Source organism: Falco naumanni, chromosome 1 (genome assembly GCF_017639655.2).
Source record: "Falco naumanni isolate bFalNau1 chromosome 1, bFalNau1.pat, whole genome shotgun sequence".
Lineage (NCBI taxonomy): Eukaryota > Metazoa > Chordata > Aves > Falconiformes > Falconidae > Falco > Falco naumanni.
The window spans coordinates 123,368,150-123,395,181 of record NC_054054.1 but is presented as its reverse complement, the minus strand read 5'-3'; the positions used below and the strand labels follow the sequence as shown (position 1 = coordinate 123,395,181).

The 27,032-nt window shown below is 38.9% G+C and overlaps 1 protein-coding gene across 8 annotated transcripts in view; it reads left to right on the top strand.

The window, feature by feature from the left end:
• The window catches only part of PITPNC1 (phosphatidylinositol transfer protein cytoplasmic 1), a 90,337-nt gene that overhangs the window by 38,742 nt on the left and 24,563 nt on the right, over positions 1 to 27,032 (top strand). For 5 of the 8 annotated variants that reach the window (XM_040582000.1, XM_040582002.1, XM_040582003.1 and 2 more), the window contains 4 exons: positions 3,656 to 3,804; positions 7,741 to 7,829; positions 8,280 to 8,287; positions 20,002 to 20,076. In XM_040582000.1, the coding sequence (XP_040437934.1) occupies positions 3,677 to 3,804; positions 7,741 to 7,829; positions 8,280 to 8,287; positions 20,002 to 20,076 (300 nt within the window). In that variant the 5' untranslated portion in view covers positions 3,656 to 3,676. Of the gene's footprint in view, positions 1 to 3,655; positions 3,805 to 6,481; positions 6,908 to 7,740; positions 7,830 to 8,279; positions 8,288 to 20,001; positions 20,077 to 27,032 lie in introns of those variants that run through there. The other 3 variants (XM_040582004.1, XM_040581999.1, XM_040582005.1) reach the window with 2 other exon arrangements.

Sequence of the window (27,032 nt, the reverse complement as noted above, 5' to 3'; positions counted from 1 at the left end):
TCTCTGGTTTAGCAAAGTACTCTATTTTTGGAAGTTAACTTTCTTATCATCAAGCTCTAAAATGATATTAAAATTGTATAAGCCAGATAAAAAGAAATTAATAGGACGCAAAAGAGCTAAGTTAACTACCTTGAAGTACATGTAAGAGTATGTTTCTTTTGCAGAATACAGCTGCTTTCTAGCAGGACTGCAGAGTCATTTGAGTAGTTAGGAAAGGTGGGTACTTCCACCTGCCCGGGGTCAGGTCTGTAGGTATGGAAGGTCATCGCCTGGGGAGAGGTGAGTAGCAGTCTGGTTCCTACGGCAGAGCTGTCCAGTACCAGTTATGGTGCCTTCTGGTTTCTTCAGCATCTTCCAAGTGAAAAGTGCCGTGCTGAGCTGCCTTGGATACCCTCTGTGAGATGTTGGGTATAATTGGGAGTGTGTGTGATTTTGAGTCTCTTCAGCGAAGTAGAACCTTTCGCTAAGTACAGACTATGCAACATCTGTAAAGCAATTTCTGCTTGACAGCACTGATCATCAGCTGCAGAGTGCAGCCTAGTCACTCCTAGCCGTGCGCTGGGATTGATTTACTGTCTCTGTGATTTGATCTTCTGCTAGTGTTTTATGGGAGTGTGCGTCCACCAAGGAGTAACGGTCTGTTAGGAAAGCACGTGATGTTATAGGTAGATAGCTGATTCATGATGCTGGAGCAAGTGAATGCTTTAGTACGACCCCATTGTTAGTTGTCGGTGTGAACCTACATTCATCCTGAGCTTTCTGAGCTAATATTTCCAGCAGAAATGGAGATGTCTGGATTTGACCATGAAAACTAAGAGCAAAATGGCAAAAGACTACATGGAAGCAGGAAATCAAAGCATGCAGGGATATGTGCAATTATGAAACAATTTCCAGAGATGACCATGGCAACTAAAAGTCACAATTTTATGGCATGGCAAAAATCTCAATAGAGATCTCAATAGAAATATTGGCTTTGTGGCAAATTATAATTCATCTCCCCTCACCTAACCTTTTCATATTCCACGGGCTATAAATTACTGATCTCTTTCTTTCCATTAGAAGATAAGCACCTTATCACCTCTCCTCTTTTCTAACATCCTTATCGCTCCACAGGCAGTAAGTATCTTTACTCTCAGGTGGTCTGATTGATATGTATCTAATTAAAGGCAAAACATTTTTTCTCAAATTGCCTTCAGCTTTGAAGTATGTTGCTTTGATTTCAGACCTGAAGAACAGCTTCATGTGCCTGGAAGTTATCTTTTTTCAAAGTGTACTAGTTGATCAAATACAATATACTGCCTCTGTCCACAAACTTTGCCTTACCTGTATACCAATGCATTAATTTATTTTTAATGAAAAAGAGAAAAGACAGCTTTTCATGGAACTACTTGAAGGGTAGGTGTGAGGACTGCGGCTCTTCAGAGCCTTGAAGATTAGGACAAAATGTTCAAATATGATGAGAAAGAGAAGAAAAGGATTCAGTAGAGACTAAGGTAGATAACTGGATTAGCAAGAAAAATAATTTTAGGACTTATGTCTTAAATGGGGACATTTTGTGTGAAAGAAGTACCAGAGATGAGAAAGCTGAATATATAGGCAGGAGGTAGTACCAGCATCAAATTGTTTTAAATAGCATTATTCTACTTATCATTTTAATGAATGTCTTAGGAACATTTGTAGGTGGTGAGAGGGTAGATTCTCCAAAGTTATATAGGATATTTTTAAAAAGCCATTAATTCTCTCTAATTATGAGTAGAAAGGAGAGGAAGAAACATCATGTGCGTAACACTGAAATTTCCAGGCAGTTCCAATTTGCATAGCCAGCACTTACACAGAGATTTACTGATTTATTTTTTTTTTTTTTTCCAGATGTTACAAGGGTCACACAATTAATTGACCTGACCCATAGGGCATTTGCTAGTTTTATGACAACTGTATCTTTTGGGGCTTTTTTCCTCCCAGTCCTCTTCTTTACTAGTTCCAACAAGTTTTAAGAGTGGGTTATATTCTTCACTGCGAGGAGGTGTTTCAAAATAAGTAATGGAAAAAAAATCCACTGAAACTACCTAATTAGATTAGAGGAAAAGAGAATAGATCCAAGTTACTTTATCCTTCCCGTAGAGCACCTTTTTGCCCTTAAAGAACCTTTTTGTAAACTTGAGGCATTTTTAGTACTTTGGAAAGATCTTCTGAAAGGCGCATTTTGATGCAAATCATTCACTTGCTGTTGCAGTGTGTGGCTGGCCAGGAAGGAGTTGGTGTCCATTCAGTGCTAGAACAGAAATCCCTGTCCCCTGAACAAATGATCCCGCAAGGTGCAAGTTCCAAATTGCTTACCTTCTTGTGGCCTGCCTGTTGCAGGGGAATGAAATAGCGTTATGTGGAATTTAAGAATTTCTGTAGGGAGCCCTCCATGGTCCTATTCCTTACGTTTTGTTTAGTAAGGCTGCCTTGCTGGCTGTTGTTAATAAGGTCTGTCTTGGTTTGGTTTTCCCCCCTCTGCTAATTGCTTTTTTGATTTGGGCTTTTTAAAGGATGTGATAGGATTGCCATTCATAATATGTAATAACCACAAGAATCTCTGAGGTCAGACTGTCACTATGGTTTTGTTTGTTTATGCTTAGCTGGTACTTGGCAGCTTGTGCCATTCTCTAAATTAACAGGTTGTTCTTTGTATTTGAAGTGATTGATGTGATTGAAGTGATTAGCATGTATATGCCTAAATGAATAATTCTGGGGGAGGGAGGGATCCAAATGGAGAAAACTTGATAGGTCCAAAGAGAGTTTGTTGTAAGAACCATGTTATGTTCAGGAATACGGAACGGACGTAAGTGAGGATAAAAATCTCAGACCAAAAAATGTATGGGAAAGTACAGTTTTACTCTAAAATCTTTGCTAATGAAGGTTAAGGGATGTACTTTTTGTTACATTTCTCTAGAGGCAAAAGCCCTGGTGTAGGTGCAGACATACTGAGAAAAAATTCAATTGCTGGTACAACGATTTATTTTTCTGTGATAGCAACATCGGGTCAAACCTCCTGGGTTTTGGCTTCCAAAGTAACTCAAGAGCCTATAGAAAAAGGACCATTTAAGTGCTTAAATTAATTTTAATAATATTGCCAAATCACTTGTCTCAAACTTCTTTTTTGAAGAACTTGGAGTCTACGTGTTTCTTGTTCTTAAGAGCTGGTGCCCTTCTTTCTGTGAATGAGCAATAGTTGTCCTGAATTTTTTTGCAGGGCTTCAGTATTTGGCATTGTGTTGGTGTGAGGGGGGATTCCTGTGTCCCACAGAACTCGAAGAGTTCACCTGCTGGTTAAAAAGCCCTTGCACGTCAGCATGTGGAAGCAGTAGATCGTTTATTTATTCTTAACATACATAGTTAGAGTCTAAAATTAAAGGGCAGGTCTGATTCTCTACATCTGTATACACATGAGTTTTGTTATTTTTTCCACAAGTGATGCCCTAGACTCAATAAGATAATGGGATAATGGGAGGTCCCCAACTGATAGGTCTGAATGAAGCTGCGAAATCCTGGGTTTTGCCCTTGAACTACCTTTTATTTGCGCATACTGCCCTATCATTGTGTGCCATTGGCTTTTGAATACATGTGTATTACATAAAGTTAATATGTTGTTCTTGATTTTGCTTTGCAGTACAGAATTGGACAGCTGTACATGATAAGCAAGCATAGCCATGAGCAGAGTGACAGAGGTGAAGGTGTGGAAGTGGTGCAGAATGAACCCTATGAAGATCCAAACCACGGCAATGGTCAGCTAACAGAGAAACGGGTTTATCTCAACAGGCAAGTGCAGTAGAACTGTTTCCCTCAGTGTGGGCTGTAATAAAAATTTGCAAGACAATAGCCTTTCCGTTTCAAGTAGAACATGTTCCTGTGAACACGTGCTGCTTCCTGGCAGCCGCAGGAAGAAGGAAGGTGAAATAGTTCAGAGGCTTGAAAGAAGACAGCGATTAGTTGTCATTTCTTCTAGAGCATCTTTTCCAAGAGATAGAACTCTAACTTGAAGTAAGGATGTACTGAAAATCAGAGCTTTTGTTTTCTTTTACACTTCACTGTCATTTTGCTTTCCAAAATTGAAGGGGGAAGCTGAAAAAATGAAAAACAAACCCAACAAACAGTCCACCCCAAACAAAAATGAAAACCAAACCATTAAAATGGTTTAAGGGTTTCTTACTTCATGATAACAACACAAAGCCAGTATCCCGTGTCTGGTGAGAAGAGATTTGCCTCAGCAAAGTTAATTGACATTGTGAATGACCATTGGGCTTGTACAATGATGACCTTCTGTACCAAAATAATAGGATTGGAACATGATGGGAAAATTGGTTTTGTTTCCCTGAAGTTCCATCATTTCTTAAAGTGAAATATGTGTCTCTTTTTATGGTGAAATAATACTGCTGAGGATCAATGCCTCCACACTCACAGGCCAGAGATGTGTTTATATTTTTAATTTTTTCTTTTTTTTTTATGGGGGCCTGTGAAATATACTGCTCAATCTGTTCCCATTTTTACTGTGGCTGATCTAATTGAATATCACTGCTTTTCTGAAGTTCTTCTGTTCCCCTGGGCCTGTTTCATTTTATTAAACTTACGCTCTGCAGCATTTCGTAGTGGGCATAGAAACACTATAGCTATTGCTTCTACATTGCTCCTCCACTGCAAGCCTGACATATCTAACCTTAACTCAGGCTAAATTCAATCACCAGTCATGTTGCGCGCGCACACACGCACAAGTCCAATAATATGTATTTTGACACCATCTAATATTATTGTGATTGTAACTCTGTTCTCTCACAGGCTAGACACAGGACTTGAGAAAAATCAATAAATGTGTTCCTGTTGTAGAGCTCCCAGAAGTTGTGGGTTTTTTTTTTAATGTTTCTGGATATTTCTTTCCTTCATGTTAAAAAGAAATAAGGCTTTAAGCACTGACGAGTGTATTCAGAATGACCATTTCAGGGTAATTCAGAATTACCCTAAGGACTGTGTGCTACAAGGCGCATACGGGACATCCGTAGTATGTAGGAAGCACGTAGTTTCTGGTAGTGCAGGCAATAGAACGAAGGATCTCTTGCCCAAAGCTGCGTACAAACACTGACAAAGAAAATCTCTGTGCCTACAACAACTTGGGAAGTTTACCTAAAGCTGTGGTGGATGGTTAAGTCAGTTCACTGAGTTTAATGATAATTGTAAATATTCCTTGATAATCATGACCCGACTAGCTATTAATATCTGGTTTTGGTGTCACCATACCACCAGATAATGCGGTACTGTCAAAGCTTTGTGGAAAGGCTTAGCAGGTTTTCAGGCCACTATGGATTTGGCTGGGAGGCCAGGATCTCTCTGGAAGACTTCTCTTAAGGAGACATGCTGCCATACAAGATGTGCTGAAAACTTCTTCTCTGCCTGCCTCCCTTGAGGAACAGGACTCCTTACACAGGTTTTGCTCTCATCTTGTCTTCTTCCAGGGTCCACCACCCTAATAAACTTGCTAGCTTCACTTTATTTTGCTCTGGGCTGATCTCCTGAAGAACTTTGAGCTTATATATTTCAGTGGTGGTTTCTTGGAAAGATTTTTGCGTTATTTTCATTTATTTTTTCTTGCCTGCTAATACTTCAAGTCTTACAGAGAGGGTCTTCTTGCTGACCAATGGTTTCAGGTTTTTTATTTCTTCCTCCCCATGTGCTGAAAGACTGAACTTCATCCAGGGAAGGAAGAAATAAAAAATAGAATTAAAAAAAAACCATAAAATTGATCCACAGATTCCTGTGATCTGCTAAAACAGAAATACTGTATTTTCTTTCTCTGAGTGGAGCCTTGGAACAATTCATGTTTGTCTATGACTGTCATTTGATGGCAGCTCTGAGAATAACATGTGTTTTGCTCATAAAATTATTTGGTTTGGAGATGCATCATAACAGTGAAGACAGGTAGACAGGCAAATATGCTAAAAACAACAATAACCAAAAAAAGTGCAAAACAAGCAGCTGTATGTGAACAAAGATATTACTAGTAAAAATTTCTAGTGTCACTGTAAGCCAGTTATACTGAGAATTGATTGCTATGTCTTCTCTCCTGCTGGAGCATTGTTTTCAGAAGCTGAAAGTCTGCATCCTCTGGTATTTATTATTTAGGTATCAGAGTAAAGTTTAGTGGGGATAAGAGAGGGAGTAGACATGCAGTCATAAAAAGACACTGACAGAGGCTGAGAAAATAAACAAAAGGTCCAATACAGTGAAGTCTATTATACAGTATGTAAAATGCTGCTTAAAAGATTACACAAGAAAGGTTTATGTAAAGAAAAGAATCTCGTGAGCAATGTCATCGCAGAGCAAAAGTCAATGCACTTGATGTTGAATCATCAGTGAACTCATGTCTGTTGCCTCTGGACAAATGAAATATTTATGTGTAGCTAGGTCTTGGTTAAATAAGCCTCAATGATCCAAACTCTGTATTTGCTTCAGAAATTTGCTAATATGGAAAGTTAATTTACATTCTGCACACAGTTATCTAAACATAACTGTTTCAGACATTTACACTTGGAAAACTGAGGTTTGACAGCATCTACTTTAGTTCAGTAAAGGTTCAGTTTAAGGCTTGGTCATCAGCTTGACACAGCACCAGACTCACACCAGTTTTAACTGAGTCCCACGTGCAGTGCTGTTTGTGGTCTCCAAAGGTCTGCCTGCCTTGGGGTGACTGGTGCTGCATCTTTGTTCCTGGCAGCTTCTGTCATTATAATTGATGTCATTAAGAAAAGGTTGAAAGATGAATTATCATGAACTTCCCTTTTTAAAATGTATGTTTGTTCATCACTTCTTTGGTACCTCATGTGACCAGAGTTCTGGAAATGAGAGACCCAGGATCTATGATCCAAGATCCATGGTAAAGAAAATGTTCCCACTCTTCCATAGTATTATACAATTAACCTTTAATGAACTTTCCATGTGCTGTATCCATGTATTTCATTTCTTACTTTACTGCTGTTGTACTGCTGCATTGCTAAGTTCTCTTGGCAGATTGAGCTCTGAGCTGTGACATCGGTTCCATTATTTCTCCTCACTTCTGTGATTTACTTTTCCCATCAGCAAAACGGGACTAATATGGAGGTGTTTTGAGTGATTTGTTAATTTTAATATGAAAGCTTCCTACTCGGGAGCTGGTGTTGGTAGCGTGGGAAAACCTGCGTGCCAGGTGAGTCAAACATAAGGGTTTGTGTGCTGGCAAAGAATATGGAGGAAGAAGAAATAGTCTCTAAGAAGAAATAATGGAAGGGTTTGAAGTGGACTGGGATCACGTCCTTCAGAGCTCTTGTTAGAGAGTGCCTCCCTGTGGCTACGGGCGCTGTCAGACAGTTACACCTTGTACGGTCCAACCTGCTCCCTGCATCCAAGACCAAACGTTTGAGGCCATAAATTCTTGAAATCTGCAACTTCAGTTTAATAATATATACAAGGCTCGGAGGCTGTTGCGCTGGCAGCACATCGCTGGCTTTGAGGGGGGGGGCGGGCAGGCTTGGTTTCAGACGTGCTTGCGGAGAAAGCTGAGACAATGCGTAGTCATGAGATGAAAACCCTGCTGTGAAGTCTAGGAGTCCAGGTATTGCTGTCTCCTGAGAGACACCTTTCAAAGTAGGAGCACGTTTGGAAGTATCTTCTCTTCTAAAATACTCCTAAGCCGTAACATATTCTAATCTTCTATTTTCTTTTTATTTTCAGCAAACTGCCTAGCTGGGCTAGGGCAGTTGTTCCCAAAATCTTTTATGTTACAGAGAAGGCTTGGAATTACTATCCTTATACCATCACAGGTAAGGAATAAAGCAGAAACAATGACTGATTTGTACTTTTGGGATAGTTTAGCTTCTCTTCAGAAGCTCCAAGTTAAATACTGAGCCATAAATACGAAGTTCCTTTAACCGCTCCTGTTGAACTGCACGTACTATTCCATCTTATGTTGACCAATAACAGGAAGTAAAGATTATAAGCCATGGACACGTAAAAACTAGAATGTTGTATCTATGCAATTTCTTCCTTGCAAAGAAAACATCAGGTGCTTAGATTTTGTGCTGACTTGTACCCCTTTATTGTCCCATAGGCTTCAGTCAAATATAAATCAGCAGATTATCTGACACAAGTTTTTTGATTATTAATGTATGTTTAGTGTAAGGATCTTGCATCATTGTTTTATTTCACATTTCTTTTTTTTTTTCTTTTCCCTCATCATTCTGTTTTTTTACAAATGGACAATTGGAAATCAGAATACACAGTAAGTTTTTCTTCCTCTTTTTATTCTAAAAATAATTGTGAAATATAGTGGTCAAATCCAAACTGATTCATTCTTTATATAACTAACGCATAATGCATTCAATAGTGGAACTTTATTTTAGCATTTTTTTTAAGAAATTTAAGGTTAAATTTGAAGTGTTTCTGTGGGGATCCTATAAATTATTTACCTTATTTTTTTATCACTTCAAAATAATTTGATGTATTTTTAGTCACTGACTGTAACAGAGATGTTTCTATAAAACAGGGCAAGGCTTTTAAGATTCCAGTTATTACGTGGAGACATGAGAACAGATTTTATTTTATTTATTGTTTTATTAACTTATAAAATGCTCATCTCTGGTATAGTATCTGGGAAACTGTACAATCTGTAGACAAAATTAAACATAATCTGGGCACAGTGCCCAGAAAAATCAGCCATTCCCTCTAGCAGAGCTAAGGCAAAATATAGCACATAAATCATGAGAAAAATTGTTGTAAATGTGCTGGCCTCAATAATATACAGTAAGTTTTCAGCAGCCTTTGGAAGATGAGGAGGAGATGGTGAGAAAGTTCCAGGTGAAGGGACCTTTCAGAAACTCCTGCCTTGATTTAGTTGGAACTTCTGACTGCAGATAAAACATAATCCACTTGTTTTTCTTCCCGAAGTGCTCAAAGTGTTTGTGCAGATTTTTTTTAAAACCAGTAAAGCATATGGAGAAGAAAAAGATTTTAATGTGATAAATGGGAAAGAAAAAATTCAAGGGATTTAAAAGTTTAGATCTGAAAGCTGGAGACTTAGGAATTGAAACTGTGATCACCTGTGTTGAAAATCTAAAGTACCAAACTGTGCTTTTCGGTATGTACTGTAATACTTACAACATACTCTGTTTTGTTTCATATTTAAAATTCATTTGATTGTCATAATCAAATAATATCCCATAATGGACAGTAGCAATGAGGGGACAGATTCTCAGCTACTTTTGTTAGAAGATATCTTTAGTGGAGCCTATCACAGTTTATATTACTTAAGGGTTTACCCTTTGATAGCAGGTTTAAACTTGGTCTGGGAAGATGACACGTGCTATGTTGTATTGACGTCTGTTACTTACACTCTGTGGTATATTTTTTCTTTAGCTGAAAGTAAATTTGAAAATTTTAATGTGATTTTTTTTTTCTTTAACTGAAAGAGACAAGTAGAAAATTATTAAAGGGGTGATAGCAGACAGAAATATATGTCTGAATTTGAAATACAGGACACTATCAAAACCAAACAGCAATGCTGTACTCGTAGAATTTGGATCAGCAGGTGATCTTTATCTGATCTGATGGGACAACACCTGGAACACATTTTGGTGAAGGTATACAGCTATGGAGATGTTCAAGAGCATCAGCAAAAACAATTGCAGGGTTGAATAGACTTGTAAGGAAAAATTAAATCGGTCTACAAATGTTGAAGGTAGGCAAAACAGTCACTAAGTGACAGTATAACTGCCTATGGGAGTTGGGGACTAATTACTCACCATGGTGCAAAGAAACAGAACCAGAAATATTGGGATGAGATTAAGGAAACTGTACTTCAGACAAACATCTAACATCTATTTTAATGGAGCTGATAGACTATGAAATTATCTTGAAGGGAAATAAAGAAAGCGTCTTTGCCTCAAACTGCTGAATCTGGAACAGAAATGTTAAATATACCACTGGGAATAATTCCTGTCCTTGTCTGAAATATTCCTCTAAATTTTGATCTTCTTTATTCATTAGAGAATTCTGAAAGAAAGAATAAACCCACGGACACTGCCCAAAATATGTAAGATAGCTTGGAAACCCTTTTCTAAATGATAGCAAATTCCCTCCCAAGGTCGGTGGGGCATCCTAAGAATTAAATTGGGCCTCACTTCAAGGCAAATTGATTCTAAAGGCAGGCCCATAATTGGATAAATAAAACATAGTCTTACCAAGTCAAGTACATACTGCTATGTAGTATGTTCACACCTTAACCTTGTAAGTTCCATGCTAAATAAAGAGCAAGGACCTTAAAGGCTCAGTAGTGTTACTTATTTCGTTGTCTGTTAGTGATATGGAAGAGGATGTGAACAACAGATTGAATCTTGCTGATAGTCCTAAGATTTTTCAGTTGTAAAATATGAAGGCTGTTGGGAAATTCCATTCAGGAACATACACTAGCATTCAGAGATTCAATGCAGAATAATTTCAGCAATCTGATTTTCCTGTGGAAGTAGTATGGATTTCATAAATATGTCCTAATTTCAGGTGCTTAAGAAGGTCATCTTCAAAGAAAAAAAAGCTCAGCAGGCATGATAGTATTCTCTGCAGTGGTAGTATAAAAAGCCAAGAGTTGAGTGGATGCATGAAAACAGGAATGGAAATTAGATCGTCATGGTGTTAGTACATCTGGGTCCAGTTATGATGGCACCTGCTTTAAGGGATGGTATTCTCTACACAGCAAGCCCCTGAATTTGACAGCAAACAACAGGGCTACTACCAAGCCTCTCCAACCATATAAATAATATGTAAAGCAAATGACACACTTCAAAAAAGGAGTTTAGCAGAACGATTGCACAATTGATGCTTTTGTGTTGTGTGATATGCGAAGTATTGTCATGTCAGGAGAGCGTTTTAGAACCTACCCTGTGCTGTTTGTGGAGCCTCATTAAAGCTGCAATACAAAAGATTTCCGATCAGGAAGATGAGACGTGGGTGATGTCCCGAGAAATGCTGTATCAAAGCTTGTGCTAATCCTCGCAAGCTTCCTGCTGATGTTGAGAGGGAGGAGGAAGTAGAAAAAATACTTTCGAAGCTGAAGCCAAAGGACGTCATCCAGATCTGGGGGCACTATTTAGAGAGCCAGACATGAGATCCTCCTATAAAGGTCAAACCCTTGTTTCAGTGTCCAGGGCATTACTGAAGAACTGTACGTGAGAAAGTCTCTGAAACGCAGGAGTTGCTTTGGTTTTGACCTAGTGATCAGAAACCTGACAAGATATCTTGCTAAAATAAATGTTTGATTTGTAAGTTCACTTAATATTGTGATTAGGTTGATGTTAAGCTCGTACATTTGGGATGAAGCTGAAAGGGAGCCCTGTAGAAGTCACTCCTAGGGGCTGTGCTCTGTGAGCAGGTATAGGACCTGGGTGCTGCTGCCTCCTGTCAGGCTACACGTGCTGGTGGGGAATGGGTGTTGCTAGCTGCTAGCTTTTGGAAAGAGTTCCTTTGCTAGTCACAGCCTGGAGCCTTTTTCACTTGGAGGATGGAGGAAAGACCTTGCAGCTCTTGACAAACCCGTATGTGCCAGCTTATCACAGCATTTGCAAATACGTATCTTCAGTGTAAAATATTTATGCTATTCTTAGATAATGTGGACAAGAATGACTGAACTTCCAGGGAGCTTTCTTATTTTTCTTTCTGAGGTTGTCCAGCTAGATTAGAAATTATTAACTAGATAGCAAACCTGTCTCTGTAGCAAACCAAACAAAAAAGGATTGCGTAGAACTAAGTTTCTTTACCTGCATCAGGATACTGGTAGACAATAAGCAGCACAAAGCAAATATCCATTTGACCTGTTCCAGTGACAGTTGAGATTGTGTACAAGAAGAGAGGAGCCTCAAGCAAACAAATAATCACATCACGAACGTATGGTGACATGGTAGAAAACTATGGCACAAAAAATTCATGGGATCAAAGTACACTGAAAAAATGAGCCTAACAAAGTTTAGCTGTCAAGTTGGAGTGCAGGGACGTTAGGAAAAATACAATTTAAGCAAACTCTTCTGAGTTTGGAGGTGCAGTTCAAGTGTTTACCAGGGATAATTTCAAATAGTTTTTGCTGATAATCTGAACACTTCAGTGTTGTTAGCACTATTTCAATTCCAGGGCTGAAATTTAAAAACAGCTGGACAATTTTTTTTGTGCATAATTTATGGCTAGCTGTTAGTTTCACAATTATAAGTATATAAAGCAAAATAAACACTAAAAATGGCATTTACTACTCTGCAAGGAGGAAGAACATTCTTTCAACCTGCCGGTGTCTCAAATCAACTTAGGAACAGCATATAAATTCAGAATATTTATGACAAACAGTTACGGGAAGGAAAGCAGGAGACAACGATTCCTTTGATGTATCACAATGACACTAATTCTTCTACAGTAAATGACTGAGGCAAATAAAATTATTTAGTCTGGTATGTGTCGAGGCCCCAGAGTGATAGTAGCTAAATGTTCCATTATTGACCTGCTGGCTTCTGATTACTTTTCAAAACAGGCATGTTTTGTGCTTCACTTAGCAGCTGCCAGTTTATCTATGAAGTAAATTATCTGGAAGGAATGTTTTTGTTACTTCCATAATGAGATGACTTGAGAAGAAAAAAAAAAAAAGTTGTTTAAGACAAACATTGCAAGGAAGCTGTAGAGTGGGTTTTTTTCCTGTGTTCTTTTTACCTGATTACCAGTACTTGAAATTTGGATGTAACCCATCCGTGTTCAGTGCACAAATGTTTCTCCAGCTTGAGTATACGAGGGCTGCATCAAAAGCGCAACAGAATCTGTATTGCAGGATGAGAGCCCAATACAAAGTCACTACCAAAATTCCTCCCCTCTCACCCCCCAACTTAGAAGACAGGCTAACTGGTGACAGCGCTCTAGTAAAACACGTATTTCATTCCTTTAGAGATTCTAGCAAAAGGAAGGACCTCTGTAGTATATAAAAGAAACAAATAATATATTTTTAGAAAGCTGCAAACCTGTATTCTCATTTAATAGCTTAATCCCATTGAATCAGAGTAAATCAAACTGCTTGGGAGAATTCCCTTTGTTCCACCACTGGCTTGTTATAAAGGAATCCAAACCCCTCTCTGATTCATAGGACTGTCATTTTCACTGGTGCACACTGCTTCTGGCTTCCGTTTTTCCTCAATAAACAGGTTACTGTTCTTGTGTGTTGAAGAAGGAAATCCTAAGGGAAGGCAAACCCAGAGATAAGTGCTGAGTTTCATAGTGATCAGAGGCAACTTGTTAGTCGACTGCTTCATCTTCATGTTATTATATGTAATACAAACAAATGGTAGCTTGCTTTCTGAGCTTGCTTACGAGAGTTTAACTCCTTTGCTTATTTTCAAGCCCCTGTTTTTTTTTTTTTTGCATTGTTCTTACTCTTTCCACTCAACACCACTTTTTCTACTCTTTGCTGCCTTCCTGTACTTATCTCGCTTTCAAATTCTCCTCCCTCTCATTGAGTCACATTTTCCCAATTCTGCCATCATCCTGCCCAGCCCTTTCCGTCTATTCTCTTCTGACTTTGTCATCCTGATTGATGCTACTAGCCTGTGTAGCAAGTAACCTGTATCACATAGCAGCTCGGCGTGCTCACGCGCAGTGCTGCCCAGAGTATTCTGAAGGTAGTTAGTAACGTGGTGGCCATCTTCCATAAAACTCTGAATATTCAATTAAAGAAACTATCTTTATTCTTTCTGTAGAAAGCTGAAGGAAATACTGTTATTTGAAATCTGCTGGAGAGACATCACTATATTATCTTCACGTACCTTCTTGCATTTAGACTGTGGAGACAACATCTTGTTTATCCATATCCATGTGTGATTTTGATTTTTCTCCCGTATCGAGGTCTCTTTGTTCTTCCTCTCCATTGTCCAGAGGCACTGGCAGTCTCCCGTGTTACCTTGCTCCTCTCATGCCACCCATCCTTCTGGTTTATAAATGCCCCCCCGTTGCTCCAGGGCTGGTGGGGTGGGGGTGCCTGCCCCTTTCCCCCCTGCCCCTTGCTGTGCTGGGCATTCCCTCCTGCCCCACTGAGTCCAGGGACCTTCCACTACCCCACAGGCCCCATTTCCCTGTGCCTGTTACAGAGAAGTAGGGACTGTGTTTGTCTTTTCAAGGTTTTTGATCTTCAGTAAAGAAATGATTTTGCTACCCACTGATTCCCAAAACAGTGCCCAAAAATTTTGAATTCCAAGGATGTGGTATCTAGAAGTTATCTTATTAAAAAAAAAACTAATTTTGCTTGGGCAGTCTCACCTCACTGTAGCAGTTACTGTGTTTCTTACCTCGAGGCTCTGTGGAGATTGCTCTGTAAAGGATCCAGTTCCACCTGTATTGCCAAAATAATGTATATGTGGCTGTAGTAAAAAAAAGGAAGAAAAAAAAAATCATCAGTCTGAAAAGTGGTGGGAGATCAGAGAGAAAATTTACATGAAATGACTGCCTCTCCAGGCTTTTGTGTTAAGATTTAGGGGGATATGCTTCTGATGCTGAAAAAAACCAAACCCAGGTGGGATTAATGTTTACTGTACAAAAATAACTCCCGAGGACTGTGGATTAACATCACAAGGAGCAGGAGAAGTGAAGTACCCTAATGGGGTCTCTAACAGTTCTTTGAACATTCTGCAGAAAGAAACCAAATGGAAAATGAAACTCCCTAAAACTATTGATGGAATAGCGCTCGCTTGTACAAAGCAGGTAACCCAGGGGAGAGAAACCCTTCTGCTACCCTCCGTCCACCGTATTTACTGACAACTCCAGCGATGCCTGCAGCCACCTCGGGTGTAGTTACTACGCAAAGGTTATTTTTACAGTCATTTCCATAAAACGATTGTAAAACACCATATGTGTTTGACTCTCTCTTTAAGATTTTGGCAAGTGTTTTGGCATACTTTGGTTCTACCCTGTTCTTGTAAGTGTTGCTCATTGCTATGGCAACACTAATCAATCATCGTGCTAAAAATAGGCCTTTCATTTTTCAAGAGGTTATCTGGAGTGAATTGAAAATGCAACTGCGGTCTGTGTTTTCTGTGTGCTGCTTTCATTTCACTTTGTTTTAATCTGGAAATACCCATGCTTACGTGCGGTAATTACTATTACAGACTCTGGTTATTTCACCTGGTTGTTTCCTTGAGCCTTAAACCTCTCCTAGTTCTTCCAAAAGGGGTGCCAAGTGTATGAATTTTAAGAAAACAAACAAAAAGCCCAGAATATTCTCCTTATTTAAGTGTCACAGGTGTACTGAATTATAACAAATTTTTAAGGGGGTTTATAATATCTAAAAAATCTGGAAGGGACAATAAAAGACACCTCCCTTGAGAGCTTTACACAAAGAAACCTTATCACTGAAGGCACTGGGACTCTGAAGATTTTGTCCTATTACGTAGAATTTAAGCCTAATTTCAAGTTAAAGAATCAATTTACCACTTTTTTTTTTTTTTTTCCCAAAGAGAAACCTTGTAAGCTGTAGAGATAGTGAAATGGAAAACTGGAAAGGCTGCCCAGCGCATTCCTGTGCTCAGTGTGTGGATCGGCAGCCAGGTTTGTGCTGGAAGAACACACACCCCGGGGGAGGCAGAGCAGAAAGGGAGTGGTGCTTTGAGGGGGGAAAAAAAAAAAATATCTAGTAAAAGGTTCATTACTTACCATTCACTCCCAAGTTTGATTCCTACTGTTGCATAACACTTTTAATCCCTGGCTAAGTAAATACACAGCCCCTTAAGGAGGGGTGGGGGGGGAAAAGTAACTTTGTGCATGATGAATAATAAAGTCTTTTGAATGATGCATAAACAGTTTTCTGGTTCTGCCAGAGCCCTCTGCCAATTAGTCAGAGTGCAGCTGATGAATCATGAGACACATTCTGTGAAATGTTCAAAAATTTGGACCCTGCTAAGTGTTCCTGAAAGCCAGTGAGACCCCCCACAGCTGCTAAAACAGTGGTTGCCAGTCAGTTGAGTTTCTGAGAAATATATTTGAATCGGAGTACTTTTTGGTGGATTTTTGTTTTTATTTTGGGTAAATTCATGTTACCATTTGTAATCTCAAATTAGATTGTTAGAGCCCTTGCCCTTACAGTAAATACCCAGGGAGGCTGACTTTTAATGCCTTTATGCAGAAAATGACTTTGTGCTGTCCAATGAGGTGGCTTGAGGTAAATGGCATTTACAATTCCTATTCTGTAATACTCTGAAGATCCTTACTTTTTTTTTTCTTTTTTTTTTTTTTTTTAACACAGGGTTAGATCTCTTCTGTTTTTATTACAGTTTAGATTATGGGTCACAGGAAACAACAACTAGAATCAAGCAGTGGCTTGCTGAACTGCTACAGGCAGCCTAATGAATCCTTGAGTTCAATAAATTAAATGGCTCCATTTCAAAGTTTCGTGATCTGACTCATTGCTGGTAAACTCTAGACAGTGGCTGAAAATAATAGATAGTTTTGAATAGCAAGGTAAAAGGGAAACCTGGCATTTTGCTTTATTCAGTTTCCTCTGAAACTGTAGCCATGCATCAAATCAACAGCACAAAGGTTTTTCGTATTTTGCATTTTGATCCTCCACTGTGCCTGAAAGTGTGACATAAACCCAACTGTTTTGATTAAGAAAAATGGTTTTAGTATTGAAAAATACGCTCCATCCAAGTCCTATATTTCTATAGTTAGATCATAGGTAAAAACACTTCAATCACAACAGGACCTGCTTTGGTGAGGATGTCTGTTTGTATTCGCTGTCTATGTGGAAGATGCTATATTGAAGTTCCTTCTGTCGGTGAGTTTTCAAACGTGACAAAGGGACCATGAGAGCAGCACCAAGCCCTGTGGTGGACTCTGTGGATACTTAAAAGAGCTGAGAGAGCTGCACTGCCCAGAGCTGTTAAGGTCAGCAGTCGGTTTCCATAGCCACTGAGGCTTCTGACAAACCACTAGACTCAGGATGCGTAACTGAAAAGTGTGCACAAACTCACAAAGCTCTGACCTACATACTCAGGCTGCTCAAACATTATATTCCTGATGACCCTTCCACTAGTGACAGATCACTGATGTCATTCTGCTTCCTGTTTTTATCAATTACCAGATTTTATTTAGGGGGTGTTGATTGTATTTAATTACGTAGCAAAGAAAATTAAATTTTGGTCCTCAGCTCAAGAGCACAGTTGCTAAACACAAGCTAACATGTAAGTAAAACATAGCCTAGAGCAGTAACCTGGAAGTATGCAGATGTGATGCTAGTAAAACGTTCTAAACAACTGGTGTATCATAAATAGTACGGCATGCATCTCTGCTATTTCCAGTGAAAATGTTTCTAAAAGCTGTTATTCAGACCTAAACATTGCCTCCTCGGTAGCGCAGTACGGGTTACTGCATTCGGTAAGCAGCACTAGTAAGTGCTAATAAAACGAAATCCTCGCTGGCAATCTCCTGTTTCCTCGCAGATGTTCCCACAGGATGCCCATACGCAGAGGTCTAGGTTGCTGTCAGCAGGAGCTCTGTACACCTGGACTGTGATCCCTGTAGATAAACAACTTCGTAAAATACAAGGCTGCCATATACTAAAGTTTTGAGATCAATAACCCATGGTTTTACCACCCTAGCGCCAGTGGAGTTGTTTTCCAAATGTGTTAAAAACTGTGCAGTAGATGATGTCTGTTGTTAGGTTATGCATTTTCTTAAAATCTGCTTTTCATAATCCACCTCCAGTAGTAATTTACTTTTCAATCCTCCATCTTCTTCTGCGAATATGGAAAACAACTAGAATGTTGGTTTATGCTGTTTGAATATGAATCCTCTCAATGGCATCAGTTTTAGGACATGCTGGCATCCCTGTGTCTCCTCGGCCATTCCCTGCTTTTTGGTAACACCACATTTACAACTTTTCTTACTCTAGAAACATTTGCCTATAGAATTCTTTTAATCAACCCCTTTTATTCATCTTTTCTTCCAGCTAACAATATAGTTCAAGGACGTTCTTTCCACCTTTTGGTTAATTTTGGAGGTACAAACAGAACCTTATGACAAACATTGGCTCGCCTTTGGGGTTTTTTTCCCCCAACTTCTTTCCCTGTAGTGCCTGCTGTTTGCCAAGGCTTTTGCTTGCAGATGCCTTTGGATGTCTGCCAGAATAGGAGCAACATACTGAGATACATGGTGAAACCTCAATTGGGAGAATATTTGGATTTGTGTGTGTGTTAATTCCTGTTACAAGATCCCCAGTTCTGACAGACTGCTTATAAATATTGTATATTTTCAGCTGGCACTTCTTGAGATGTATACATAGGAAATGTTTAATTGCCCACAAAATATGGGTAATAGGAGCTAGCAGATCTGTCACTGAACTTGCCCCATCCTGCACTCCACATACTGCTGATTTCATAGTTTTGTGGGGGTGGTTTTCCCCCCTCCCACATATTCACTCAATGAACAAGTTGCAGAGCTGAGAGCCTGTCACAGCTCAGGTTGAACTGAAATTCAGAAATGTGCTCCTCCACAGAAACCTTGAATAAAAGGCAAAACATGTAAGACGTGAAGAGCAGCCTGTGCGGTGTGGGCAGCTGCAGCACCAGCAAGATCCATGGGAGTGTTTCATTATGATACTGGGAAGACAGTTTGACCAGAAGCCTTCCATGGCAGCAGAACCTTATTCTGGCAAAACTTCACTGAGGATTGATTCGAGATCTGCTTGTGAATACCGGATGCCCTGTGATCAGAAGAAGTTTGAACAATGACTTGTTGGCTGCTGTCTGTGGCATCAGGAATATATTCTCTGCAGTCTCAAAGGAGCTGGCTTGTCATTTCAGTTTTGCTGCACTACAGCTGCTCTTCTAAATCACCTCTTTTCTTAGTCATCAGCCCCTCCCTTAAAAGAACTCTCCAAATTTTATCAAGTCCAAACTTGGACCAACAGCAATGCGAGCACTGAGGCATCATAATGTCCTCATTGTATAATCTGTGTGTACAGCACATTAAATAGTCGTGGTCTTTACAAAGCCACTTTGCCACAGGGTATTAGCGATGCATCATGCAGGGAACTGGCACTTCGGTTTCACTGGCAGTTAGTGCAAGAAAAGACTTGATGACTTAACATTAAAGATGCTGAACCAGTATCCTTCAGAGCTCGTTAGACAGTTACTCTATCTGCCTATCTGAAACGTTGTTTTGAAAGAATAACTGTGAAAGGCTAAAGAAAAGATACTTGAAATATTTTTTCCAGTGGAACTGTGTTGCCTAGTATTATAAATTCTAGCTGTGATAAGCCAACTAAACTAAGTAATGCATAGAAAAATAAATTTATTTGGGTGTAAAATACAGAAATTGTCTTTAATAGAAAATAAAATATTGTCTTTAATAGAAGAAACATTTGCGTATTCTTAATTTTTTGCATTATTATGTAAAGATTGATTTGGGCTTAGTATAAAGGAATTTCCTCAGCGGCTCATAATCCATCTTAATATCATTAATAGGAAATTATGCTGAAATTAATTTCTCACTGGAAAACTAGAAGCCCTCACATATCAAAGCATTGTTGTCTGTTTGGTTAGCGCCTGCAGCTAGTGAAGTGTCCTTGGACTGTTTTGTATGGAGGATAGACCAACCTTTGATAACAAATACCTAGTTGCTGCCGAGATCCTAGTGAACTGAACCTTTAACAAGATTTTCAGGATATTTGTACTCTTGCGCGTCGTGGGCATTAAAACTACTGTCTCTAGTTATTCCAGAGTACTTACGCTAATTTATTTATACCTTTGTTATAGATAGAATCTCTACGTCCTTCCAGAATCATAAAAACCTTCACTCTTATCTTCTATGTACGTTTACTCTTTCTTGAAGTAATCTGAAAAAATTAAGAAAGCTGATACCAAACAGGATGTGCTGCATATGTCAGCTGATGAAGCAAGGCATATTTTTGTCAAACATATTTTTCTTTTGTTGCAGTGTTCATTTTTGCCTAAATTCTCCATTCACATAGAGACAAAATACGAGGACAACAAAGGAAGCAATGACAGCGTAAGTACGATGGCTTTTGCAAAATTTCATTTAATCCTTTTAGTTAATCGTGGTCCATAACTGGGGGTTTGTAGGTCTTTCAGTCTGGGAAAAGGTGTAATCAGGCTTGTATCTTTGCACCTACCTGGGTGTCCTGTTCATTAGCAGCTTGCCAGCTTGCAGAGTAGCTAGCTCTAAAGCACCCTAAAATGAAAGGGTTTCTGTACAGAACTTCCTTTCTGAATCTCATTTTCTACTTGTTGCTTTTCTAAACACAACATAACTTAATATGTTAATTTAGTCCTGATGAATATTCATGGAGAGTAAAGAAAAGATTATTCTTTCTATTTATTTTTTTTTGTGTGTGTGTGTGTGTTAATTGTATTCCACTTTATCTGTTTCATGTTATTTTCCTCTGAGTCAAGGGGGTTGAATTCCAAGGAGCTGTTAGGAAGAGCAAACAGGAAACTAAACAATGGTCAGAGATGAGAGATCCCAGTAAACGACTTCGGGGGAACAATGGCTGGGCTGTTGAGGTGATGCTTTTGGCAACCACCTCCTAAAAGTTAAAAAGTTATCAACAGTTAGACCTTAGAGCTGAAAAGGATAATTAACTATGCAAAATCCTCTCCAGAGGAAGGGTGGCAGTGAGTAGCCAGCAGCTGCTGATCGGGAGATGCTCGGGATAGAAGGCAGGAGGTCCGTCGGATTTTGTTGCCCTGACAGGGAGAACAGCAGTCTTACAGCACAGCTTGCAAGAAAAGAATAACAATAAAGCCAGGCATGTAAAGATTCAGCCCTTGGATTAATACACAAATATGTTTCTCTCTGTTTCATGTTGGTACACTTTAAACAGTCATTTGTGGCAGACTTACGGGAGGAAGTTTCCTATAGGTGTGATACACAGGTTAAAATGTCTGGAAAATGGATCTGTAACACAGAGACCTAACGAAGGAGCGTTTAAACTCATCCTTGAGGAGGAAGGTGGCGGTAAAGCAGATTTTAAGGGGTGTGAGACAGAGCCCTTCAGCTTCCCGGGGCATCCCTCTAGCAGCCCGGTTAAGGTTAAAGCGTTCTGCTCTCCAGATGGGAGGTACATTTCCCTAACTGCCTTGGGCCTGCGTGTTAATAAGCCCGACAGCTGTTGCACTGCTTATGGCAGAATAATCACATGTAAAAGAACAAGGTTTAATTCTGAATAATGCTTTTGGCATGCAGACGCTTTCCCAATGGGAACATGACAGCGATCATGCATTAGCCACCAGATACCAACAACTTTCTGTCACTGCGAGTCTAAGCCAGATCAGTGAGAGAGGACAACAGCGTATTACATGACCAACAATATGAGCATTATGTCATTTACACACTCTTTAATGGTCACTTCTGATTTTTGGCAGCACTTTAATTCTGAGCAAGCCCACACCTTTGCTTTCCAGAGGGTACAGGCTCGTTTTCTGGTAATGATAATGTCAGCAATGAGAAGACACGTTCCGTACTGATGCCTAACAGAGGAAGAACCAAAGCTATTTAATCAGTAAATTTTCAACTTTTTTCTGTCTGTCAGCTTTGTGGCTAAAATACTATGAATCAAGTCCCAAGTAGTACCCCGCCAGTGAATTTAAGATGAAAGGAACACGGAGGTAGGATACACAAATGATGTAAATCAAAGAATGGCGGTGGGGTAATATTATATTTCCTTTATATTGTGGTACCTGAGTCACAGACTAGGCAAGTATTTACCAAGATTAACAAATGTAATTGACTCTTAAGGCGAATTAGAGGCCTGCACTCCAGCCCTAATTTCCATGATTTTGTAATTCTGAGAGCTATGCTACTCACTTGTGTGAACACGATAAACCAATGGAAGATGTACGTTTTTGCTGTTGACCCAGTGACATTGGTCTGGTGGCACAGATGCGGCTGGTACAGCACTGAAATGCTGGAAGGTTAGTAAAGATGGAGTGACACGATTGAGCCTCTGGAGAGACTTCTGTTAAACCAAACACGTTGGAGCTAGGACTAGGAGTTGATCTTGTTTGTATTACTCAATGAGTAGGCTTAAACCCCGCTTAAGAAAATGCGAACTGTATTTCTCCTTCGTATTAGACTAGTTTAGTTTAAATTTCACTGTGTTTGCCTGGTCAGAAAACAAAGGAAACATAGAATCCATTTCTGTAGATTTCCATAGATACACTGTATTTTTCTTCATTGTAACTATCAACCTCGGCTCATGAAGAATTAATCCAAAATATACTTACATAAATTTTGCAGTTGTAATGCAAAATATACTGAATGAGTATTAATACGACAGTAATGAGGATAACTGAACTCAACTATTTCTAGCTATATTTTTTGAGATCATACAGGTTTTTTGAAGTCTTTGAACTCTGATCTATTCTTCATTTCCATGCTAACAAAGTAGATATCGATTGTGAAAAACAATGATTAGATATAAGGATACTAAAACTAATTCCATTGATTAGTGGAAGAAATCTAAATATAGAAGAAATATAAATGCTCTCGGGTTCCTGTTGTCATTTAGCAGGCTAGTATGCTATTCGAATTATTTTATTTAACATGCTGTATTGTCTGGTAAAATTCTACCTAATCACTGCAATGTATCTTGATGCAGAAGTCTTCCTGATTTTTCTTCTAAATTGTCATGATAGAAGAAACTAGTGAAGGATAATAGTATCTGCTTTGGAACTTGGTTTTTCTATCAAGTCATCATTTCAACCTGTTTTAAATGTACTTAAAGCATTGTTGTCCCAGTCTCTTAAAAAGTTTGCACTTGATTTGCACAAATATAAATGTTGTCAGAAAGAACAATGGACAATAAACCCTTTATTTCAATAAAACGTTGGCTAGGTGGTAGTAGCGCAGTACCATAAATCCATCCAGTTGCGATTTCTAGTGCTACAGCGCAGCTGATTTGGCTGTGTCCTGTCTCGATGTTCGCATGGCAACTCCCTCCTTAGCAAAACAGAATCAGTGTAGGATTAAAATGTGAGTACATCAAATATTGTCGTTGCTACCTTGCAGCTTTATAGCTTCATTAATAGTGTTAGAAACTAGACCAGTGAGTCAAGCCATTCAGTGTTTCCTCTTACGAGTCTTTTGAAAAGTAAACTTAAAGAGAAATTTTATTTTTATTTTACTTTTTTTTTAAGTTACAAAATGGAATTTCTAAAAATTAGAATATTTTCTGAAATGTAAATGACACTGTAGGTGGTATCTGTGAAAATACGGCTTCCTTATTGCGTCTTTAGCTGCTTACGCAAGTCAAGGTTGCAGCAGATACCGCTGGGAAGAGGGAAGTGCAGGTGCCCGCAACAGACGGCATCACTGAGCACAGACAAGCTATAAAAGTGCATATTAATCACCCAGTGCACTTTTTTCCCATAAGAACAATTGGCAAGTAGGGAAATCGAATATGGATACGCAAAGTCGATATTTGGATATTAAAACCGTTAATACAAGAGTTTATATTAATACAAGTTAAATACAAGAGAATTCTTAAGGTTATCTAATTAATGAAGCAGTCAGAAATCACAGGCAGGAGTGGTATGAGTTACTGCTTGTTTGCGAATAAATGATTAGGCTGGTTTTCATCAGCAGACTTCGTTAAACCTCTTTTTTTACCTGGGCAGATGTTACTTTCTTTTAAAAATCCATTGATTGCTCAGTATTTATGTCACATAAGTCTGATTTCATTCTATATGGTGTGTTGCTCTCCCTTTTCTCCCATCTCCATTCTTCCTGTCTGACTGTACACTACAAACAGGGTTTTTTTAATTTTAGTGGGGAATGCACCAACTCAGGCTTTCTGTCGATGAGAAAGGACCTACCACATGGCTCCGGTAGATACCGTAATTAGTGCACAGTAATCTCATGCGCTGCAGCTCCGTGTCTGCTTCCATGCCACGGTCTAGTCGTGGTGAAAATTTCTGACAAGCAGTTTGTAGCTGAAGGTAGAGGAAAGCTGAAGTGAAGGTGGACACTGTGCAAGCAAACCACTGAATCACAGAGACTTTTCAATTTTCCTATTTGTTGCAGGAGGATCATTACGTTTGACTGTCTTTTGTTGTTTTGTTTTTTAGTCACAGAATTAATTTGTGGTGATATTTGGGCAGTGAATTTTTGCCATCTGATAGCATCTGGGAGAGTAAAAAAGTACAGCTTGTAAAAATAATCCAATAGTCGTCAATAATGAAAATTCACTAGATGTAAAACTTCCAGTGCCTTGCTCTTTGTAGCACAACACTTTGCTCTGGAAAACTCAGCGGCTGGATCTTGATTATTAAAGAATAACACGCAAGATCTTAATACAGTGCGGTCTTTGTTAAAGGGCTGTGATATTGATTAATAAGAATAACGTTCTTAAGGGTAATGAAGGTGTGGAGTAAAGATTTCGAGGCAGAGTTACATTTCAAAATGACAAAGTATGGGCATCACTGGACAAGTTTTTCTAAGTGTATGTCTCAGTAATGCCAATAAAGTCATCAGAGCTACAGCATTAATTCTTCCTCAGTCAAGAGAAAAATATATTATCAGCGTGTTTCTTGCCTTTCAAAGATAATATAGCGTTGAAAGTGCATCTCAGAATGATGACAAAAGCTAGTTCTGTATTCCATATAGTTATAAATTAACACCAGCATCATTTGACACATTAATATCTTGAGCATGCTAAACCCAGCCAGTTAATAGCAGATATTATTTGATAGGCAACCTAAGTAAACTGCAGTGCCATCATGTAAAGTCAGAAAATCCTTTCCTGACAGCGAGATCTAATTCTGCAGCCCTACAAGTGACCAGGTGTACAGTATTGGATCACTTAATCATGCTTCATCCTTAGTGTGTATTTCTGAAGTGTTGGTTGTGGAACAGTTGACTAAAGTAAAATATATTTTAGGTATGGCCAGCTAAGAAGAAAAGCAGTTTCTAGTTTTGCTAGTTTTAGGGTGTTGTTTTCCTCTATTTTTGTCTCCTATCTTAGTAACTTGGAACTAGGTTGTAACAAACTTCAATATAGCACATGTAAATTAAATGTAAATTCACTATTTAAGGAAACTGCATGAAACACTGATTTCAGCTGAAACGGATTCAGCTGTGCCCTGGCTTAGCCTTGCTGCACTACAGCATATCGTTCTGTAAATTGTATAAAGGATTGCTAAGCATCACTGCAAAATATGTCAAAAGGGTCACTTTGAGGGATGATTTCATTTGCACCGGGACTTTTTCTGTATGGTGGTATGGAGTGTCTGTTTATCTCCGGTATAATTTGCAATGAAAAATCTTGATTTTGTGAAGCTTTCCCCCTCTAACAAGTCTCAAAAAATACAGGCAAACGAATGGAGAGGTTAGCCTAAAGTGTCTTCTGTGTGAAGAGCTTTCTTTGTGTTGAACGTAACTACAAATAGTATGTCCCAAGCACAGATGGCTATCACTGAGCATAACATAAGGCCCATACTGACAGAGAGTGTGAACAAGTAACATGGTTGTGGCTCAACTTCTTGATTTTTCTTAACTACTGAAATTAATTAGTAAATCTGGCACTTGCAATAGATGTGCCTTGAAAAAAAACCTAATCCCAGTAAATATTATTGGTAGTCTATTATGGTCTTGGAAGCATAGCTACTGTGGCATAATTACATAAGAGTACATTTCTTTGTTCAGAAAGTACAAATCTCAATGAGATATTTTCTAAGAGATGGAATAGTAGAAGAGTCGTGACATGGAGATAAAAAGGAGCAGGGAGGGAGGCTGCTGATAAATATGTAACTGCCTCTTCCACCCTGTGGCAGACAGCACTATTCCCATGCTGTTCAGTGAGCCAAATTTACTTCTCACCAGGAGAGCTTCAATCTTTTTCCATAGAAGAATTGCTCCCAGTTATGTGTGTCCACATAAATAGTTGTAGCCAGTGAACAGGTTTGAAATTGGTCAATTCTTGAAATCTTTGCCCAAGTAAATCTCAAAAGCAAATTAATGGACTTTGGGGGTACCTGAGGTTGGAACGTGACTTACTGAAAAGCTATATAAAGCTCCATAGATCAAGTTCTGAGTAGGTGTTCTTTTCTTTTAGACCAAATTTTCCTTGAGAAAAATGGGAATTAAAGTGGACACAACCTGCTGAAGGATGCTGTAGTAATAAATTGGAGACTAGCCAGTAGTTCTGACAATGGCAATCTAAGGAGATTAGAATTTCAAGGTGGAGAGTAGGTTTTATGCCAGGTTTTAACCTTCTTTTGATAGGAAGAAAAAAAAAATTACTGCAGTTCTAACTGCAATTAAACCTCTAACTTTCATGTACTATGAAATCAGATTTAAACAATCCTACAAATGGTAGATACATAGGTATTCTGCTCATAGAAAGTGCTCATCGTCATCATGCAGGTTGCTCAATACCTGCAGCTGCAATACTGGACTGCATTTCAGGGATAGGAGAAAATACAGAGAAACGCCAAAAGCTTCAGTGAAGTATCAATATTTGAATTAAAAAAGAAGAATTTATGTTGCATATATGCATTTAAGCTTGGGGGCTCTTCTAGATGTGTACTGTGTTTTTTCCTGTTTTGTTGAAGCTTGATGACAATGAATGAATCGATATAATGGTGAGAAAGGCAGATATAAATTTAATTTGATTTCAAATTCTAATGTTTAAAGATATACTTGTCGTGCCATTCATGTCATAGCCTGCCTATCCCACTAAGATGTCGTCTTGTGATGTCCAGCTCTGCAAAGTCAAGATTGAAGTTTGTCGGGATGCCTGTTGGCTTTGTTGGCAGGGCAGGGAAAATGGGGAGGCAGAAAGAGAAAAGCTGCATTTTCAGGTGTAGATATTAACTCAAGGATTCAATAGAAGAGGAAATTTGATTTAAAGTAGAATTTTTCATCTCAATAAATTGAATTTACACATTGCACAATGTAGTCATTTTGGCTTAAGTTTGTAGATAGGCACAGGTGTCTGATTACTT